At 47.4% G+C, this 22,903-nt stretch overlaps 1 protein-coding gene across 3 annotated transcripts; it reads left to right on the top strand.

Annotated features, from left to right (window-relative positions):
* Window positions 1-299: 299 nt before the first annotated feature.
* Window positions 300-22,903, top strand: LOC123145604 (galactoside 2-alpha-L-fucosyltransferase). Of its 3 annotated transcripts, XM_044565071.1 has the most exons (3): window positions 18,775-19,044; window positions 19,151-19,266; window positions 21,217-22,903. In XM_044565071.1, the coding sequence occupies exon 3, from the start codon at window positions 21,231-21,233 to the stop codon at window positions 22,704-22,706; it is 1,476 nt and encodes a 491-aa protein (XP_044421006.1). In that variant the 5' UTR covers window positions 18,775-19,044; window positions 19,151-19,266; window positions 21,217-21,230; the 3' UTR covers window positions 22,707-22,903. The 3 variants fall into 3 exon arrangements, with proteins under 3 accessions (XP_044421004.1, XP_044421005.1, XP_044421006.1); XM_044565069.1 differs by lacking the exons at window positions 18,775-19,044; window positions 19,151-19,266 and adding an exon at window positions 300-1,048; XM_044565070.1 differs by lacking the exon at window positions 19,151-19,266 and having other exon boundaries at window positions 18,547-19,044.

Here is a 22,903-nt window from a genome sequence, read left to right on the forward strand (position 1 = left end):
GATCGATGGACTGACTTGGTCAACCATGACGGACCTTACAAACCTGCTCGATTGCATGAAAACTCACACGGCACATACCTCTTCAGTTATATTCTGCAACTCCTTCGGACCTCACATGAACGGGCTCATGGATTACAGTGCAAATCCACTCATGACAGCAAAAGAAAGTTCAGTAATGCCAAGTTGGCCAACGAAATTGATGCACACACGACATGGTGTGGCCGATCCGCAGCCGACACATCGTGAGACTGATGTGCGTCTAATTTACAAATGGTCTGATGGGCATAGTCGTTCATGCAGATCAGCTCGTCCATGCACAACACTGAAGTGAAGCACACGGCTGGATTTGGCTGTCGTTCCCTTGTCGTGCAGGGACTGTCGTCTGTATAGTAGTTTCGATTTACAAATGGTCTGATGGGCATAGTCGTCTGAGGAGTATCGTGTGAAAAGCGTCGGCTGAATAGCAGTGCTCGGTTGCCAAACCCACTGCCACCACGTTCCAAGCTCCGTCAAACCCACGACGATAAGGAGCGCGCCCCTATTCTCTCGCAAGTTGCAGCGCCCACCCGGCCGCGGCCTTCCACAGCTTTGACCCGCTCCGTCCCCGAGCGAGACTCACCCCAAAGCAAAGCGCAAACAAGACGCTTCTTCTTCCAGCCGGCCCGCTCTACACGGCGAGCACGGAGCGGAGCAAACGAGCGAGCTAGAGGTAGAGCCTAGAGCTAGCGTGGAGGCGGCTCGATCATGGAGAAGCAACCGAGCGGCTGGCGGGGGAGCAGCGGCGGCCACGAGGAGAGGCTGCCCCTGCGCGGCGGCGGCGGCGGCGGCCTGGAGACGGAGGCAAGGGCGCCGCACGTCCACGCCGCGGATCAGCAGGAGGCGGGGCGGGGCAGGCACCGGCGCAGCTGCGCGCGCGCCGCGCTGCTGCTCTGCCTGCTCACGCTCCCGGCCTGCATCCTCGCCGTCTGGAACCTGCGGGCCGAGTCCTCGCCGCGGATGCTCTTCGACGTCGACGACCTCCCAAAGGACGACTACGACGACGACCAAGGTACCACTCGTACTCCTCCACTTAGAATTCATACTCGACCGTAGAAGCTGATCGATGCTGCCCGGATGGATCATCGTAGGACTTGCACGTACTACTACTAGCTGCGATGGCCGTCGTCACAGAGAGAAAGGTTCTCAGCTAGTAGTAGTAGACGCAGGGAATGGTTTTTTGTTTAGAAAAAGGAGGCCCAGGAAATGATGGGGAAGTTCACGGAGGGAATCGTAGGGGGGCGCAAGATACCAGACGATAACATGGTTGCAAAGCAGATTCCCGTTGTCTTAGCGCTGCTTATTTTACTCGGGGCGGCCGGGTCTAAATCCCAATCTCAAGTTGGTCGCGTCGCCCGTCATAGGCCAGTTATAAAATTCTCTCGTCTGTTGCTGGCCTGCTAACGATAAACTTAATTAGACGCGAGGGCATGGCAGAGGTGATCAGCTAGCCAAAGGCCAGTTAACATCGGTTGGGTTAGGCACAGAAGATCCGAGCCGTGCCTGGTAGATTGAGAATTTTGGGTGGACGTCGGACGACGACGGGCTTTTTCGTGGCAAAAAGAGAGAGTCAAAGACCACACCGCGTGACCGCTCAAAGAGTCTCTACGCATCCTGAACGTGGGCCATAAAACCAGTATCCGGTGCACACGGCAGGAGGCCATTCAACGGTGTACCACAAACGTCCCGACACGTTTTAAACGGAATTTAAGCAAACCGTTTTCCTGTAAACAGGATGGCGTCCGTGTTCCAAGTTCTTGTGGTTCCCCGTCTCCAGCATCTTCGCTGTCCGTGAACTCCGGGAAATGAAGCTGCGAGTCATCGACAAGAAGAATGAAACATAGGACACGGACGTCTTCGTCTCTGTTAGAAGGGATAGAGAGATTTGGTGGAATAGTTCATTGTATTGCTTAAGCCTATATATATATATGAGTACATGATCATCTTGGAGTACAAGGCAAGGTGAAATAAATCCTACGCTATCCTATGTTTCCATAATAACAATGATATTCAACATCCCCCGCAGTCATAACAGTAGCGACGCAGACGGTGAGACTGAAGAAGAATCCGAAGGCAAGCCGATGGACACCCCCCACAGTCGTAACAGTCGATGCATCGCGGAGTCGTGGCTGGAGTGAAAACCGATGGTAGCCCTTTGTGCCGTTTGTCGAGGTAGCCGAGAGCGTAGGTGGTGTAGCTGTAGTCGAGGTAGCTGTGCGAAGAACGCTGTGGTCGGTGTTGGGTCGGGGTGGCCGATGTCGAGGAAGGCGCCGTGGACCGGGAAGAAGAGCGGCGGCGGCGGAGGCGAGGTCAGAAGCGCGGCGGCGGTGCTCGAAGTAGGCGAGGAAGAACCCGACAACATGACGAAGAGCGGCACGGACGGTGGCGTTCCCGCGCCAGGAGGCAGCGCAGCGCATACCACTTGAAGTCGACGCGTGTGGACGGCGGTGGACCGCAGGCCGCAGCGCTACGGACCGAAGGGGTGACGCAATGGCGACGGGTAGGTCGGGGCGACGACGGGGAAGGCCTCAGGGCAGTTGCAGGGATCGCGTGCCACACTCGCTACGGCTCGACGGGGCGACGCAACGGCAACACGAGGGTCGGTGCAGCCTCAGGGACGGCTTGGAGCGGACGGCCTCGATGCGGCGGTTGACCGCGGGCCGCGGCACTACGGCCCGAAGGGGCGACGCAGCGGCATCGCGCGATGTGGTGCAACCACGGGAATAGCCTCAAGGCGGTGGCAGGGACCACGTGCCGCGAAGGGCGACGCAGCGGCGGCGCGGATCGTTGCAGCCACGGGGCGGCGGTGCTGCGGCCCGATGGGGCGACGCAGCGGCAGCCCGTTGCTCGATCGATGAAGGGGCGCGCTGAACTCGGGGACAGGGCGGTGACGGCCGGCGTAGGTCGACGAGCGGGCCGATGCGCAGACGACGGCCGTGAGAGGCGCCTGCCGCGCGAGGCCGCCAGGTCGGGACGACAGGCGGGCAGATGCACGAACGACAGCCGTTAGGGGCCGCCTGTTGCGCGAGGCCGCCGGGTCGATGAAGAGGTCGGCCGGCCGCGCGGGTGCCGGAGTAGAGGCGCACTAGGGTCGACGGCGGCGGTGGGCGACGCAAACCGATCAAGCAAAGATCGGAAAACCAAAAAAAAAACGCCGATCAAAACGACCGGCGAGAGAGCGAAAAAACCCGCAGCAAGGGCTCGGAAAAAGACTCTCTAGGGCAGTCGGTCAACATGACCAGCGGACGAACCCTAGGTACGGGCGGCGCGGCCCCCGGCGGCGGTCATGGAGGCCGACCGCCCCAGGGGCGGCGCGCGGGTGCGGAAGCGATGGCGGCTAGGGTTTATGTAGGGTAACGCAGCAGAAAAAAAAATTCTGACCTACGCACCAGCCCAGGACCACTATGCAGACTGCATACAAGGTTTGATCTTTTTCGTCACCGACTCGTAGCGCAGCGGGAAGTAGAGTCGATGACGATCGGCGGTGCAGATCCCCGCGGCTAGGATTTACAACCTCCCAACCGCGAGGATGTATACCCTCATCTGCTCCTCAGACAGCCCTCCGGGAGGCGGTCGAACAGCCCCCCGAACGGTGTCGCGGACAGCCCTTCGGGAGGACCTTCGAAACTCGAACGGTCACTCGGACAGCCCTTCGGGAGGACCTTCGAAACTCGGACGGCCACACGGACAGCCCTTCGGGAGGCACTCACGAACTAAGACCGAAACTACGATCTCTCTACAGAGTTGTACACATACGGTGTCATCTATCCGACAGGGCTTCACCGTCCAGAACTAGTTCCTGCCGGAACCCAGACAGCCTTTCGGCTCTACGAAACTATTTCGCTGGGAGGGAGAGAAGAAGCCAGATCATTGCAATGGCATGTATGTGAGAAAGAGTGAGTGTGGAGGGCTGCCCCTCCACCTCTATTTATAGGAAATCCCAAGGGGTAGGGTAGTTTCACACAAAAACACAAAATGCACATGAATGAAGTCCTTCCACAAGGACCTAGGAGTGAAACCAATGAACAAGAGGGTCCCCAAGGGGGGATACCCCATGTGGCCGGCCACACCCCCCATGAGGGGCCCAAAAAATGGCTCCTATCCATCCATGTCATCCCCAAGATCTTTTGGAGCAAAGCCCCAAAAGGTGGCTTTCCATAAAGTAACCATAAAGCTGATTTTCACTATTCACGACGACATTTTTCAGCGTCCGTTCGAACTGAAAATATTTGTGTGGGATTAGAACATTTCCAGTACCCACCAAAATTATTTTCAACGCGTTCCGAAACAATTCCGGTTTAGTGATTTTCATCTGCAAAAAGCATCTGAAGTGGTTCCGGCAGCTCCGGAGCATATCCGGTTATTATCCCGGAAAATTCCAGAAAGCTTCCAGAATGATTCTGGCACCCTCCAAGAATTATCAGGCATGTGCCGAAACCAATTTGACTTTATGGTATCCCCTGAAACAACTTTTCAGTTTCACCGGAACTCATCCGGTGACCTCTCTGTCCGAAACTTTTTCGGTGATTTTCTCTCAGACTCCCTGTCTAGTATTCAGCAGATAGATGACCCTTAAGCGTGTGACCCCATAGGTTCGGTGAAGTATAGACATGACCTGGAACCCCTTCCGATCAATGATCAACATCGGAGCCGTGGACACCCATATTGACCCCTATACCCACACGAATGAATATTCGAGTGAACCTCCAGTTGCGGTGAGCTATTCCTGTTGCTTCACGATATATCACAAACACCTGAGGTGAGATTTATTGCATCCCCGTGGACGAACAATTTGTCCACCATGCAAGTTACCTCGTTACCGGTTTTGTTCTCTTTTCTCGTTTCCGTGTTCTGGCATCCCCGTGATCAAATCACAAAGGTGTCTGGCCAGACGATGATGGACACCGTAACACCGAGAGGGCCCGAGTATATCTCTCCATCGTCGGAGGAGCAAATCCCAATCTCGAGCTATCAAGTTACTTAACATACTTTCCCATGAACCCGTAAGCCGCCGTAATAGCCATCCAGTTACGGATGACGTTTAACAAACCCTAAAGTTCATGAAGCAAGCATGAAGAAACTCGATACTCTCATAGTTTAAGGAATTATGCAAACATTAACTATCTCTGTGTTATAAACCATTAACTTGTGACGAATGTATCTCATAGCATAACATCAATTCGGGTCGATTCAACACAAATGTCCTTCCTAACATTGTGCCCTCAAAGTTGCTTGGCATAGACATGCCCATGATTGGGAAAACATAATCATCATGCAACACTTGAGCTAGTCTTAGAGGCACGACTAGGAATACATTTTACCGTTTATTATTCCACACGTGCATATGGGTTCTCCCCAGAGCCTTTATGGATATACGGGCTCGGGAACCACAACAGTTATAGCATGGAACATAAACATAATTATGAACAGGGAGATAATCAATAACATTTATTATTGCCTCTAGGGCATATCTCCTACAGACTCTCACTTGCACTAGAGACAATAATCTAGCTTATGCTAATGCACTTCACACCTGTGGCACACCGGTGTAAATATGCTTTGCTTGTGGTATAGCCTGATGTCCAACGGATCTGACGACTTCAGCTCCTTGTGTATCTTTGCATGTCCTCGCGTTTTCACATTTTCACAAAATTCATATTTTGTGTGGACTTGGCTTTGTATGTATGTGAATCACAGTTCGAACCTGGATTCCTCAGACTGAGTTATGGAGCAACTATCTACAGTAGTATCCTATTGTCAAAAGCCATCTTGGAACCATACTAAGTTCATGAATGAACTATATGATTCAACATCTTCTTTGTCGCTTCTAAAGCGTCAACATACTTAGCCCTTGTTATAGAATTCGCCACAGTAACTAGTTTGAACAAATTCCAACTAACTGTGCCACCACATTGTGTGTTACACAAAACCCTTAATTTAAATCGAAAATCGCATGGAGAAAAGATAAGACTGTATCGATGTAACATTTTACAACGAACTCTTCATGATCTCTGCTTGCGAGAAAACCATGTCATCAGTACTTACTCTAGTACTATGTGACATCTTTCACTGTTGTCCCATGATCAGTAATTTGATCACTTTGGTATCCATACTCGCAACACCTTGGTAGTATCGGACATATCTGGTTGTTTTACATACCATGGAATACATGATTAATCCAAACACAAGAGTGTGTGGAATCTCTATCATGTATTTTACTCATCAGTGTTTTGGGACACCGAGTCTTGCAAAAACTCTTTCCATGTGACTTCGGCAAGAATCACTCCTTGGCATTTTAAATGCTAAAAGGTTTTAGCATCTTGTCAATATGTATTCATTGCTTAGCCCCATTAGGTAAATCTATCTCCATAGATCATCATGCCTAATATTGAGGCTATTTAGCCTAAGCACTTCATCGAAAAACTATTTTCAAATGAAGTCCTAATTCGTGTCAAGAAATTTATTTCCAATTAACAATGTGTCAAGCACACAAGGTTTTTAGAAATATTATTACGCTCCCACTTACTTTCTTAAATTACAAGCATCTTCGTTACCCATTGATGAAGTCAAACCCCTTTGACCATTTCATCAAAGCACGAAGATTCCAACTCCATTTTGCTCTCTTCTGTCCATCGCTGGAACTCTGAAGTTTGCACCCTTACTAGCATCCTCTGGATAGACAAAATGCCTTGGACTGTAACACATGCAAGGCTTTGGTTTCATTTCCATCAGATGGAAATCCTATTGTCATCCATGTTTCATATCTCATGATTGAAATATGTATTAATTGCTAGTTCAACCCGAACCGACTTTAAGCATCGCTACGATGAAAACAACCTCATCGTAGTAAACTCTTGAACTTGTTATTTCAACAAGTCGAGCTTTATGGATAAAACATTTTTATCCGTATCAGTTTTAAGTTCCATAAATATTCGTTAGACTCTAAGTCTTCCGAAAGGTGTATCAAGGTTTTAATCTTGAATCACTTATATGAAAACTAACTCGGGTTGTATTGGCATTTAGCCAATTCCGGAGTCAGGGCCCATCAACGCTTCCTTGTGTATCGTAGGTATAATGTTGTCTAACAACAATATCTCGTTTGCGCACCTGAGAGGTTTGCACGAGCCTTGCCTATGTGGTTCAGCTACAAGTTCGACCGAAGTTCATACATTTTATTGTAGAGACTTCCGTATCAGTCGCTGTAGGAAACTCTGGAATTACTTCCAAGGTCTCTTCCTTTGATCTGATGACGAAGATACTGTTTATCTCGTCGAGTTGCACTATTCTCCCACTCACCTTTTTGAAAGAACCATTCCCTTTAAAAGCACACCGTTTCGCGGCAAAACTATTTGCCTCGGTATAGTGAGGGAGGAATACCCAACATTTTGGTATAACCTACAAAGTAGCACTTGTCTGATTTGGAATAGGTTTGTAACCTTTTACACAAGCCCCATATTCCAAATGTTAAGAAAATATATAACATGGTTGGGCGTACCATACCATGGCTTCATTTCAACAGACCCGATGTAGCTCTTTTCAGTGTAAAAGCCGCAATCTCTAAAGCATCACTTTAAAAAGGATAATGGCAAATTTATTTATGTCATCTTTGACCTTACCATGTCATAAATGGTTAGATTATATCTCCACGGACTTTTCACTTGCAGTGGTGTTCCGGGAGGTGCAAGTTATGAAACCCCTTTCACAACTCATCAGACATTCGCTAAACATGTAACTCAAATATTCCTTTGTCCAATCAAATTACAGAAACATAATTTTCTTGTTACAATAACTTCTACTTCATTTTTGAAAATCTTTCGAATGATTTCAAAAGATCCAGACTTACGTCTCATCAAACAAATATCCATATATCTACTTGAGTCATTTCTGAAGATATATAAATCCACTACTTGCAACAACATTTATTGAACTACACACATCAAAATGTATGATCACCAATAAGTTTGTTGCTCGTTCCTTATGGCCTGTGAACGGTATTTAAGTCACTTCACTTTTCGGAGAAAAGTTGCAAGTGTAAGATGATTCAAAATCAAACGACTTCAAAATCCATCACAATGGAATTTTTCCATGCTGGTTTATCCAATGTGACCAAATACAGTGCCACACATGTGTGGTATTCTCATAGTCTTGCGACATTTAGCGTCAGTGTTATGGATGTATTATATTACCATCAATATTCATAACATACATCCATCTTGGATGGAAGCATGGCCCTTCATGTTATTCATAATACTTAACAACAATTGTTGTTTTTATGAACAACTCTTTTGCAACAAACATTTTGCAATGGGCTAGAGTGTATGAAACTCAAATGAATTATGAAAGTAAACCCAGAGGTATTGTATTATTATCAATATTCATAACATACATCTCATTCATAATGAAAGTATGGCCCTTGTGTTATTCATAACATCGAATATAAAAAGTTCTCTTATGAACAACCTTCTTGCAAGATACCTTATGCAATGGGATAGAGTTTGTAAACTCTAAATGAATTATGAAAATAAATACAGACGGCAATACACCGATGGAAGGTATAGTAACATTTACTATGTTCCCTGTGTATACCTTAACCTCATTTCTGGCTAGCCTTTTAGGCCATAGTAGCTCTTACATTGATTCGTAACAGAATGCAATCGAGTGGGTATCTTTGTGATTAACTCACAATACCCAAGAATTAGTGATTAACATGTTTAACCATAATTCCCAAGAACTATATCTTTGACCAGCCTACTATACATCAAAAACTTGTATGACATTCATACATGAGCTGGATATTCCAGTCATCTTTCTTTCTGCCTTTATACTTCTAACAGTTTAACTTTTAGTATTTCTCCTACTCGCAAAAGAAGCACCCAACTTAAGAGTGGCGTTAGCCCCGGACTTCCTAGGCGTGTAAGTCATACTAACACCCTTTGGAAACTTCCTTTCTCTTTAAGTTGTTGTTTTATTCACCTTTCATTATATAACAGGCGTTCTTCTGGATCCCTCTCTTATCAGTCTAATGCATAGTAAACACTTTACTAATAATTTGCAATCAAACATTGCTTTGGATATTTCATATCTTTCAGCCTTTGTTTGTATCTGAAAATTAATTTCCAGTTCCATGAATATCACATAACTATCCCAAACTTTCGAAGTTCGAGTTTCATGGAAGCAAACATATTTCACTTGACCGTAACAGAATTCTAGCTTTTGGATCGAAGGACGAGAGTCACATGATCCATAGCATTAGCGGGAGGATACGGAAAGCATGCGATAGGACAAAGTCCTTCTCGGCACTTTTGAGGACAATCCTCATATTACGTTACCAATCGTAAAGTTTTAACCAGATATTTAACAGCTATTCAATTTTAATAGGGAAGGTGGAAACGCGAGCCATTAATCTACAACTATTTTGCATATAACACTTAGACAATGTTCATAATTAATTGCACTAAGAATTAAACATGTTAATTCAATAGTGCGCTCCCACTCAAATCAATATCTCTCAAAATTGATTGTGAGTGATACAAGACCCACATTTCAATTGTTCGCCATTGGTGTAACACCACTGATGACGAAAACTCTCAACCGGTAGGCCAACTTGCCAATCACATCTCTATGTGACTCTTGTTCATCTTTCGATGCGTGTGTTCCGAGCTCATGACGGTCATGCCTGAATGTCAAGATAACCAAGTGATCTCGCTGCGAGGTCTCAACTCACCCGCCTCACACTTCTCTAATCGTTCGTACCCGTGTGACACGGCGCACCCCGAAAAGATAGGTGCCGTGACGGTGCTACACTTGGGAGAACACTAACTACTTGGTATTTTAAGTGAGAGATCACCCTAACAAAAGCGACTACCGCGCAATCAAGAGGGGTGCATCATAAGGGATAAACATCTCAGGCAATTCATAATAGCATGATATGGTATAGCCCTTTCTGACGGAGAAGTCTTTCATTTCTTCGTCTTCGGCATTCGCGTCGGTGTTCACCTTCACGAAGATTGCCACCACCTTGTCGATGCACCAGATAATATTGCTATCTCTATAGCTAACAAAATAATGCATTACAACAAGGTTGACATGCAGGTCATTAAAGTGCAATCATATGGCTCCAGCCATCATGCCGAATCATGACACGCAGGTCATGTTAATTAATTTACATTATATAGTCATCTCATACATAATCAAATTATTATGAGCACTGCTATACCACATCACATGCACATGCAAACCCTCCTGCAAAACCAAGTTAGACGTTTCTAATCGGTTCATGCAAAAAACTTGTTTTACGTGGCTTCTAAGGTTTCGAAACAAACCGAAGCTACCAACGTCCATCATCAAGTATGATAATTCAAGTCGCTAGATTAACGTTCCAGGGTGTATGAAACACGAGATAATAAAATCTTGAGCCCCATACTAAACTTCGTCATACGCATGACCTCCGTGCAGATCATATCTGCATTGCCCTTTCGTCTGCGAAATTTCATCTTTCTTTTTAACTACGGTGGAATTCAATGAACTGTTAGCACTTTGTTGCTCAATCAGGATCGCGGATTGCCAGAACATTGAAACTCCACCATACTGTTATCAAGATCAGAAATATGCAAATTCCAGGGAAGCAACAAGAACATCGGGTAACAGATTTCACCTGTCACCCGCATAAATAATTTTCAGCAATAGATCTCATCTACTACCTAATTATATTATGCAATACCCATACATCTCTATGTATTCTAGATCGCAACCTGCATCTACGCATAGCACGGCTCATGATGCCACTGTAGGGTAACGCAGCAGAAAAAAAATTCCGACCTACGCACCAGCCCAGGACCACTATGGAGACTGCATACAAGGTTTGATCTTTTTCGTTACCGACTCGTAGCGCAGCGGGAAGTAGAGTCGATGACGATCGGCGGTGCAAATCCCCGCGGCTAGGATTTACAACCTCCCAACCGCGAGGATGTATACCCTCATCTGCTCCTCAGACAGCCCTCCGGGAGGCGGTCGAACAGCCCCCCGGACGGTGTCGCGGACAGCCCTTCGGGAGGACCTTCGAAACTCAAACGGTCACTCGGACAGCCCTTCGGGAGGACCTTCGAAACTCAGACGGTCACACGGACAGCCCTTCGGGAGGCACTCACGAACTAAGACCGAAACTACGATCTCTCTACAGAGTTGCACACATACGGTGTCATCTATCCGGCAGGGCTTCGCCGTCCAAAACTAGTTCCTGCCGGAACCCAGACAGCCTTTCGGCTCTACGAAACTATTTCGCTGGGAGGGAGAGAAGAAGCCACATCATTGCAATGGCATGTATGTGAGAAAGAGTGAGTGTGGATGGCTGCCCCTCCACCTCTATTTATAGGAAATCCCAAGGGGTAGGGTAGTTTCACACAAAAACACAAAATGCACATGAATGAAGTCCTTCCACAAGGACCTAGGAGTGAAACCAATGAACAAGAGGGTCCCCAAGGGGGGATACCCCATGTGGCCGGCCACACCCCCCATGAGGGGCCCAAAAAATGGCTCCTATCCATCCATGTCATCCCCAAGATCTTTTGGAGCAAAGCCCCAAAAGGTGGCTTTCCATAAAGTAACCATAAAGCTGATTTTCACTATTCATGACGACATTTTTCAGCGTCCGTTCGAACTGAAAATATTTGTGTGGGCTTAGAACATTTCCAGTACCCACCAAAATTATTTTCAACGCGTCCCGAAACAATTCCGGTTTAGTGATTTTCATCTGCAAAAAGCATCTGAGTGGTTCCGGCAGCTCCGGAGCATATCCGGTTATTATCCCGGAAAATTCCAGAAAGCTTCCAGAATGATTCTGGCACCCTTCAAGAATTATCAGGCATGTGCCGATACCAATTTGACTTTATGGTATCCCCTGAAACAACTTTTCAGTTTCACCGGAACTCATCCGGTGACCTCTCTCTGCGAAACTTTTCCGCTGTCCGAAACTTTTCCGGTGTCCAAAACTTTTTTGGTGATTTTCTCTCAGACTCCCTGTCTAGTATTCAGCAGATAGATGACCCTTAAGCGTGTGACCCCATAGGTTCGGTGAAGTATAGACATGACCTGGAACCCCTTCCGATCAATGATCAACATCAGAGCCGTGGACACCCATATTGACCCCTATACCCACACGAATGAATATTCGAGTGAACCTCCAGTTGCGGTGAGCTATTCCTGTTGCTTCAGGATATATCACAAACACCTGAGGTGAGATTTATTGCATCCCCGTGGACGAACAATTTGTCCACCATGCAAGTTACCTCGTTACCGGTTTTGTTCTCTTTTCTCGTTTCCGTGTTCCGGCATCCCCGTGATCAAATCACAAAGGTGTCTGGCCAGACAATGATGGACACCGTAACACCGAGAGGGTCCGAGTATATCTCTCCATCGTCGGAGGAGCAAATCCCAATCTCGAGCTATCTAGTTACTTAACATACTTTCCCATGAACCCGTAAGCCGCCGTAATAGCCATCCAGTTACGGATGACATTTAACAAACCCCAAAGTTTATGAAGCAAGCATGAAGAAACTCGATACTCTCATGGTCTAAGGAATTATGCAAACATTAACTATCTCTGTGTTATAAACCATTAACTTGAGACGAATGTATCTCATAGCATAACATCAATTCGGGTCGATTCAACACAAATGTCCTTCCTGACATTGTGCCCTCAAAGTTGCTTGGCATAGACATGCCCATGATTGGGAAAACATAATCATCATGCAACACTTGAGCTAGTCTTAGAGGCACGACTAGGAATACATTTTACCGTTTATTATTCCACACGTGCATATGGGTTCTCCCCAGAGCCTTTATGGATATACGGGCTCGGGAACCACATCAGTTATAGCATGAAACATAAACATAATTATGAACAGGGAGATAATCAATAACATTTATTATTGCCTCTAGGGCATATCTCCTACAGATTAGAATCCGAAAACTGATACCATGTTAGAAGGGATAGAGAGATTTGGTGAAATAGTTCATTGTATTGCTTGAGCCTCGTGGGCATATATATAGGAGTACATGATCATCTTGGAGTACAAGGCAAGGTGAAATAAATCCTACGCTATCCTATGTTTCCATAATAACAATGATACTCAACAGTCTCCCATGTCCTACTCTTTCTCGCCGGAGTCCGCGGCCTAGACGTCGCTGGTTGAGATGAGGTACACGATAGATGTGGACATGTCGGCCTTGTGGTTGTTGCGGCCTGGCGCGAACCGCGCGGGCGATGTTAACGACCCAGAGCTGTCGACGTTCTTGTCGGTGATCGCCTGCACTGCCCAGCTACGTGGGCCAGCCCGGGCAGGAGCGTCGGCTCGTCGCTGGACACCTCCTCCATCACCGGCTCATCGTCACTCACCTCCGGCAAGCTCGTTGGCAAGCCGGCTTCTATCCGTCGTGCACGACGGGCCAGCCAGCCAGCCAACTCATGTTTATGCTCTTTTGAGAGGCTCTCTCACATCACTCTTGAGCTCGTGGTCATGGCGGTGGTGATGCATGGAGGAATGGAAGCGGGCGCAGTGTGGTGCGGATCGTGTCGGGCGTGGCCACATACAAATAACAAGCACCAGTTAGGTCACACGGTGGGTTGTTTCAATGCGGGCGCCAGAGTGGTTTCTCGGTCGCTGTGCATGTTTAATGCCGATAGGCGGACGAGCAAGAATCTGGTTGGAATGTGGTAGATAATCGTCACGCCCCGTCCCGTCCCGCCGGGTCACATCCATCCGGCATTGTACATGCATGGAGACCGGCACGCAGTGCAGGTGGCGCTCTCATTTGGCGCGCCACTTCAATGCAGGTTCCCGTGACCGGTCGCGTACACTCTCGGCTGGCATGAATGCGGTGCGAGGAGTGAAGGTGCGGTAACGTGGTAGAGGGTGCGGCTGCAGGAGATGTTTTGGGTGGGACCGGGATGTCGGGCGTGTGGTTTGCATCAAGTTTACGGGATTTCAATCAAGCGGACGCGTCCACGGACTGATGAGGTACTGCGTTGGATGGAAGAGTGTGTTCGGCTAGCTTGGTCCACATATTTGCTGACATTTTAAGGGTCCGTGTTGGAGATGCCCTAAAATCTCAAAACTCCGATTGGCCAAACATCAAAGTTCATCTAGGGAATCATAGGAGCAAAAGAGACTAGACAAACATAGTTAGGGCAACTCCAACTCTGATTAATAAATGGACATCATCAAATGTCTGCTGAGACGTTCCGCGAACAGGGTGTCGACAATCCAACCATAGTCATCAAGACCAGAAGGATCAAGAGGAAAGAAGGTGAGTGGACACATGAGTTGTGGGGAGATGTGCAACAAACAGTGGGCCAGACGGACATGTGGATCCCCCTTCTTTCAGTTTGGTGCTGGTTTGAGAAAATAGAATGTCGAAACCACTTAACCCACTATCCGCGAATATTTGAGGACTAGTGTTGGATGGCTAACAATGCTCGAATCGTTGGTCCGAACATTTCTGACAGATTTGATGATCGGGTTGGAGTTACCCTTACAAAGTATATTCTCCTTGCCTCTTGCTCACTATTTTACTCGGAGCGGCCATGTCTAAGGGGTTGTTTGGTTCCTAGCCACACCTTGCCACACTTTGCCACACCTAAGCTTAGGCAAGTTTGACCAAGTTAGGTAGATGTTTGGTTCTAGCCACACTTAAGGCAAGAATATTTTTAGGAGAAGTGAACCCCACATGTCATAGACACAAAAAGTATGGCAAGATCCCCTTAGGTAAGCCAAAGTGTGGCTAACAATTTGAGCAACTCAAGTAAGGCAAGTGTGGCAAGTGTGTGGCAAAAATCATGTGACAACATATGGCAAAGATAGTCACAATCCAAACACCCCCTAAATCCCATTATGAACTTTGTCACACGGCTGCATCTCCTCCAGCCTCTATGGCTTGCCCGTGTCCTGAGGGCATCGGCCCCAGCGGTCGGAATCACCGTCTCCTCCAGATCCTGGCTTGTCAGCGTCGTCGTGTCCCCTGTATCAACCCCCTTCGCCCCGCCGCCTCCCCAACCCCAGCCACCTCGCTGCCCTGTCCCTCGTCATGTCCAAGGTTCATGTCCGACGTAGCTCCCTTTCTAGTGGTGGTGGTTTTTTAACCAATGTTTAACTTCCAACTCCCAGTTTCTGGTCTGGTGGCTTTAGATGCTCACGCACATGCCATAGAGAAATCCCTGCTCGGCTTGCCGGTTCTGGCAGCAGCGTCATTGGTGAGTGTTGTCCCCTCCTTGACGGCATTTTCATGGCCTCTCTCTGCACCCCTCTTCGAGAATGAGGGGAAGCCCTACCCGGGGTTTGATTCTTCGGATCAGAAAACGCTAGCGTCGCGACGTCTTTTTTCTTTCTGAAGGCATCGTCTTGCGTGCTCGTGACGCCCCCGGTGTTGGACTTGTGGGATTCGACTTAACGTTAGCTTGGACTACCTCTCTAGTTAGGTGTTTAGCTGTGGTCTTTTGCTTGATTGGGCGAAGCACCCCTTGTCTCTCTGCTTTGGGCACCGGTTTCACGACAACTTGCGTTTGTGCATGTGTTTTACCCTCGCTTGTACTCATATGCAAAACTTTGTGTATTAGATTTTTTTATATGTTCCTTTGGAGGTAATTAACGATAAACCTCGCGTGCACATGCGACCAACTAGCCAAAGGCCAATCAAACCCGGTTGAGTTGCGCACAGAAGATCCGATCATTAACTGCCGGCCATGCGGCAATTTCTTTCTTTTTCGAGCATTCGTCAGCAGCCCCAGCCCATGCCACTGCCGCATACCCGCATTGGGTGGGCTAGAATGAAGCTTCTGGCGGGAAGCCGGACCAAACAGAAAACGACGGGCGTCCGGGCAACGCCGCTGTGACGACCGCTCAGGATGGCAAATTTTCGTGTTTTGACCCTTTTGCGATACAAATTCAGGATCTGACCCCAGTTCGGAAATTTTTCGTGATCTGACCCTTTCGCTACCGCCACGGGATGTGGCGGTAGGGTTAGATAGGCTACTGCCAGGGTCCATGGCGGTAGGGTGCGACGGCCGCCGTTTGCCCGCGCTGACGTGGATAAGTAGCCTACCGCCAGGGACCCTGGCGGTAGCCTGTCTAAACCTACCGCCAGAACACCTGGCGGTAAGGTGTGGCTGGGGTTTTGCCTCGTAAAGTTTCTGTAACGAAATATTTAGGTGCCCTGGCGGTAGGTTAGTCCTACCGCCAGGGTCCTTGGCGGTACGGTCCTGTGTTTTATGGTTTCCAAGTTTAATTTTTGCTTCTTTTCAAAAACAATATCACAGCAATGATATAGACCCTAAAATATGAGCTCACATATTGTTTTAGTGATTGTTTATTTTGTAAAGTTTTATCACATAGTTTCACAAAGAAAGCAAAATATGAGCTCATAAAGAAAGGCAACAAACGGTACAACAAGTTCTTAAGACAAGTTTATAGGGTGGGTCCTGTGGGTTTAGGTTACAAATTTTATTGATTGTTTGTTTTGTCACAAGTTTCACATAGTTTCAGAAATAGCAAAATATGAACTCACATATTAATAAAGGTTCCACGTAGCAAATATCAAACAGTTTACACATAGATTCATAAGTAGGAAATAGCAAATAGCAAACTTGTCCACATAGTTTGACAACCCCTACTAAGACATAGATGCATATGCAATAGACATGTTTATAGGGCGGGTAAACCTTCCCCCCTCGTATGTTAGGCCTGGCCGTGGAGACAGATACGGCAGCGGATCCACCGGTTCAGGCGGAGGCGGAACGCTGGTCGGCATCCGACCGTTCAAGCACTCCCACCTTGCCTTGCCAGCTTAAGTTTTCGCCCCCGCCCTTCCCCAGTAGATGATATCGAACGTCGATGCACTTGGGGCGGCATCCTGGCTCTCTCCTCCGCATTGCTCTCGAAGTAGATCCTCCGGCCCAAATTGCGCAGCTCCCAGTTGGAGTGCTGCTTGGCAGCTTTAATGGTCCCTTCCCGACGTTTACGGGAGATAGTTGGATCTCCCTCCATCTCTGCAGTCACTCTCTTCCACTCCTTCACACTCTGCGACCAACACTTCACATCGTCGGCGATCCGTTCTGCCCTCTCGTGCCATCGCACTGCCCTCGTTTCCTGTAGGAACTCGTCTGAAAAAGCTCCCACCGGCTGTAGAAGCTCGGGGAAGGACTCGTACACGTACGGAAGTGGCAAGGCAGAAGATTCGTGTTGGAGATGAATGGGCGATGGTTGCGCCACTGTTGCAGACCTAAACATATGGATCAAATAAATAAAATACATATATCAAGATCATACCATATCATATTTACTCCATCCAAATCCACTACTTGCATCATATATATTTTGTTTACTCCAATATGCATCATATCAACATGCATCATATCATAAAAAAAAACCTCCAACATTCATCTTGAATGTATTATCTCCAAACAACATCTTCATATCATCATATCAACATGCATCATAAAACTACTATCAAGTCCTCCCACATGCATTACATCATAATTTTTTTAACAAATTTTTTTATGAACTAGGGTTCATCTTCACACTAACATATGAACTGTTGATTAGAGTTCATATTCAATACCACTACTTACTAAAGAACTAAGAACTACAACTACAATCAAGCTAAAACAATCTTAGGTACAAAAAAAATCCAATCTAAGTTAAAAAATATGAGGGATTTGAAGCAAATAATGCGTCGAATCGGAAGCAAGTTTGCAAAAACTAATTGGAGGGATTGGAGGAGCTTACGTTTCTCTCTTCGGGGCCATCTCGATCCGCAAAAACGGTGAAGAAACGGTGAAGATCCGAGGGGGGAGCGGAGGAGATGAGAGAGGGAGAGAGGGGCGAGTTGGGGAAGAAAAGATGAAACTGCCGACGGAGGGAGGGGGAGGGGTGGAGAGATGGGCAGGGGCGCAGGGCCCAAGGCGAAATAACTGCCCGGACCCTACCGCCAGGGGCTCTGGCGGTAGGGTTAGACAGGCTACCGCCAGGTGACCTAGCGGTAGGGTGCGATGGAGAGGGACGGCGGACGTCTCCACGTGCTGACGTGGATTACTACCCTACCGACAGGTCCCCTGGCGGTAGCCTGTCTAAACCTACCGCCAGGGTCAAATCCCGAAAAATTTCCAAACTGGGGTCAGATCCTGAATTTGTATCGCAAAAGGGTCAAAACACGAAAATTTGCCACCCTGAGCGGTCAAAACTTGACAAAGCCGGGCGTCCGGACACCGGAGTTACGCTTCACAGAGCAGTTCGCTGCTTTGCTTTACTGTTACTGTCCCGGGTGGTGGTCTGTGCTGTTCTTTCTTGATTTAGATAAGAAGATTTGAGATCCCATTTCCGGCCTGCGGTGAGGGGCAGCAGGGTACTTTTTCCCCACTCCTCGCGCTGCCCGACGGATCTCATCTCGCGGACAACCGCAGCGCGCTGCCGGTGCCAGCTACGGAAAAATAAACGTGGGCGGTGCGGTGCAGGCAAAACCGGGCAAGGGACAGAAACAGAAAAGGAACGAGATATTCAGACACTCTCCAAAGCGCTGGCTAGCCTCACCCTCACTCACTGGTCACTGCCCAGTAGCCAGCTGCTCCTGCAACCTGCTCCCACGCGGACGAAGCGACGGCCGGACACGGACTGGCTCGGCCTCCCTGTCCCCAAAAGATTAAAGCGGAGCACGGCCATGGGAGCACCGGCTCGCCGCTAGCCCATGCGGGCGGTTGGGGCTGGCCGCGGACAGCCGCTGGCTCTGCTAGCTAGCTCGTGGCCATGGGGAGGAGCGGCGAGGGGGCGGCGCCGCCGCGGCGGCAGCGGGCTGGGGCGGGGGCGAAGGGGAAGCTGCCGCGCGGTGGCGCCGCGCAGCGCTTCGCGATGTCGGTGTGCTTCCTGCTGATCTCGGCCGTGCTGCTCCTGCAGCGGTGGCAGGCCGGGCCGGCGCCGGAGTGGCTCTTCCGGGGGGATCTCTTCCTGCCGGAGGTGAGCCGAGGTACGTGTTCGGTCCCGCATCTACCCCCTTGCGCGCGCGCGTGTTCGTGTCGTGGCCTTTCGTTTCGGGTCGAGATTAGTCTACTCTCTACTGTCTCTGTCTGTAGGCTGTAGAAATGGAGTAGACGATAGAACCACCCTCCTACATGTCGGCACCAGTTGCGCGCAATCAAGCAAGCAAAAGTCCAGCCCCAACTTCACTGCGAGGATAGCGGCCCCACCTGTCAGTAACTTTCGTCTACCCGTGTGAACTTTTTTTTTGCGTAGTAAAACGTGTCTCATTTAGTCTACCCGTGTGAACTCCCAAGGCTCCAAGGGACGAGAGCTGTTTAAGTATGAGTGTATTATGTGTGTGGGTAAAACTTGTATTGCTCAACCCATCACAGTATTACAATCAGCTAAACTGAGTTGTTGAATTATCGCCGAAAATAGGGCTATCTATTTAGAGTATCAATGATACATGATACAACATTCTCAGGGTTAGTTGGAGTTGTTCTAGTATGTCTTTATAACAGCCGTTTGGTTGGATGTTTATCTGTCTGGCTACCTTTGGTTATGCCTGGGAGCTTTGAACTCTGTTGCTTGGTTTCATTAATGAAAATGGAGCCGGGGGAAACTCCTTTATTTCAAAAAAATTAATATATGATAGAATAAAGCATGGGCGAATTATCCGCATCGAAGCTGCAATTGTGGGTTCACAAAAAAAATTACAATTGTGGTAGGTAATTCTTTTGTGGGTAAATTGTGGTAGATGTTGGGCATGAATGATATGCTTTCTCGCGAAAAGAAGGAAAGGTGATACGTGTACCGATTGTTCTTGCTGGACCTCTCTATAGTTAGCTTGTGTGTTAATGGTGCTAAGCTGCTAGCTACTTTTGTTTGCATCAATGATGAATGCCACTAGAGAGTATCTTTTCATGCGACGCCGCTTTCTCAAGGAGATGACGAAGAATAAAGTAAGATGAGGAATATGGTTCGGTTCAAGTTCTCGATACATATCTAATCAAACATTCACAAAAATATCCGTGGTCCTCATCTTGAGAGATAATTCGAGTTAGTTTTCGTCATAACAATCGGTGGGTAAGATAGAATCATGTACATGAATGTTGGAAGGGACATATGGAACCAATAAAGTATAGTAGTTTGCCTTAGTATAGTGTTATTTCCGTTGAAAACTTAATGGAAAGGGTGATAACCCCCTTTTTTGTAAAAAAAAAGAGTTTAGTTAGTATAAATAATGATACTTTTTTAAGACTACTAAAATGCTTTGATCTGTTTATTGTTTTGATCCAAATGTTAGAAGGGATACTTTTTTAAGAATAATATCTTGTGTGTTTAAATATTTGTCATAAAAGGAATCAATATGTTGGGTATACCACTTTATATTTGTAGCATATGTTATGACAACACGTATAGGAAAGTTGAAGAAAATTGTACACATGACAACACATGTTGATTCAAATGTTCAACTACACATTTGAAACAATATGTTGTACGTGAATGTGACAACGTAATATGTATATACGCTACGCTGAAGAAAACCGGGGGCAACTAGAGGTCCTTGTCCAGTTAATTATTCTAGATTGTATCCTTCCCCACTGCATGAGGAGACAGCAAAGAACTGCTTTCTTTTGCGCAAAGAACTGCTTCTTCTCATCATGTCCATTGAATTGCATAAAGGGCAGCCCATTTGTACTCCAAATGAGGTGCATGATCTCTTGCAACTTGCAAGCAACTGCAACGAGGAAAAGAACAAGCAACCAGCCAACTTCCGTAATACTGATTCTTAAAAAAGTTTAAAAAATCTTGCGTCAAGTTGCTATGAATTGCATTCTTTTGTATTGTTCATTGAAAAGACAATCTTTCGGTCAGTCTTCTCTTGTATTTTGTTTGGGTACAACCCACTTTGTTATAATATTCTGTTACTGGCTTACTCAAGCAATACAACTATAGGTGCTCCCTAATGTCAGTTTCCATGTCCCAATCCTTTGTAGGGATTTTAATTAATTCAAGTGATTGTTTCCGCTATGAGAATAATGATAACAATGTAATTCAACTTAGATTTACCAAAAAATTTTTTGAACTACAATATGCAGCAGCAAACCAATACTATTATTTTGGTCCTCCTTGTATTGTTTTCTTGCGCTGACTTAAAACATCTTATCTTTTTCAGATATACGAGATGATATGCCTGATGATTTATCTCCATCGGCACAAATTGATTATGACAGACTTCTGGGTGGCCTTCTGATCGAGGGATTTGATGAAAGATCGTGTCGCAGCAGGTACCAGTTTGCACGTTATCACAGGAATGCAGCAAGAGTACCTTCTCCATACCTCATAGAAAGATTAAGGAGACAAGAAGCACTGCAGAAGAAGTGTGGTCCAGGCACCAAATCATACAACAATGCTGCAAAACAGCTCATGTCCACTCAGAGCATCAACGGCATATCGGATTGCAACTATCTCTTCCTGACAATCCATGCCGGGATGGGGAACCGGATGCTTGAGATCACTTCAGCGTTCCTTTACGCACTTTTGACAGGCAGGGTTTTGCTCGTGGACCGTTATAAGCAGATTGCCAACACTTTCTGTGAGCCTTTTCCTGGAACTTCATGGTTGATTCCTTCAGATTTCCCTCTGAGCTATAATGAGTTCACCAAGCATAGTCCAGAGAGCTATGGTAACATGTTGCAGGAAAATGTTATCCGTGGCAACACATATCGGTCTCTAGCCAGTGCTAGGCCTCCCTATGCGTACCTCCATCTTGACGGTGACTACGCTTTCCACGACAAGCTTTTCTACTGCGAAGACGATCAACAGTTCCTGCAAGGTGTGCCGTGGCTGATCATGCGGACCGACATGTACTTCGTGCCGTCACTGTTTCTTATCCCAAGTTTCCAGGATGAACTGAGCAAGCTGTTTCCTGAAAAGGACACCGTTTTCCATCACTTGGGCCGGTATCTTCTTCATCCCACAAATGATATCTGGTATTCGGCGACAACGTACTACAGGGCCTACCTTGCTAAAGCTGATAAAGTAGTGGGAATACAGATCAGGATATTTGAGAAGAAGGGCATCCTGCAAAGAAACGGGCCGTTTCCACACGTTTTAGAGCAGATCCTTTCCTGTGCCCAGGGTGAAAAGCTGCTGCCACAAATCGGCGTGACCGATGGAGCGGCCGCTGGGAATAACCGGACAATTGCCGTTCTCGGGACCTCTTTGAGCTCTTGGTACAGTGATCAGATCAGGGAAAGGTACAGCGAGCACCGGACCGTCGACGGCACCATGGTGAAAGTTTACCAGCCGAGCCACGAGGAGTACCAGAAGAAGAAGAACAGGAAGCACAACATGAAGGCGCTGGCGGAGATCTACCTGCTGAGCATGAGCGATGTGCTCATCACCAGCGGCTTCTCCACCTTCGGGTACGTCGCGCAGGGCCTCGCCGGCCTCACGCCGTGGATCATGTACAGGCCCGAGAACCACGTCGTGCCGGAGCCGCCGTGCGGCCGTGCCATGTCCATCGAGCCGTGCTTCCACCAGGCCCCCTACTTCGACTGCAGGGCGAAGAGGGACGCCGACCTGGGCAAGGTGGTGCCGTACGTGAGGCACTGCGAAGACGTCAGCTGGGGGCTCAAGATTGTAAATGAAACTCGGTTGTAGCTGTAAGTTTTCTTTTCTTTTCTTCACACGGTAACACAATTGTTTGCTAAGATAAGGTAGGCTTCTTTCTAATTTACAGGAAAAATATGTTCCATGAATGTATTTTATTTTCCTCTCATGCATTTGATCAGAACTGTAGATAGTTGATAAACAGATTCATCAATAGGAAAATACTATGATTACCAAGTTTTCTGTCA

The sequence above is a fragment of the Triticum aestivum genome, chromosome 6D, assembly GCF_018294505.1.
Source record: "Triticum aestivum cultivar Chinese Spring chromosome 6D, IWGSC CS RefSeq v2.1, whole genome shotgun sequence".
NCBI classification, from domain to species: domain Eukaryota; kingdom Viridiplantae; phylum Streptophyta; class Magnoliopsida; order Poales; family Poaceae; genus Triticum; species Triticum aestivum.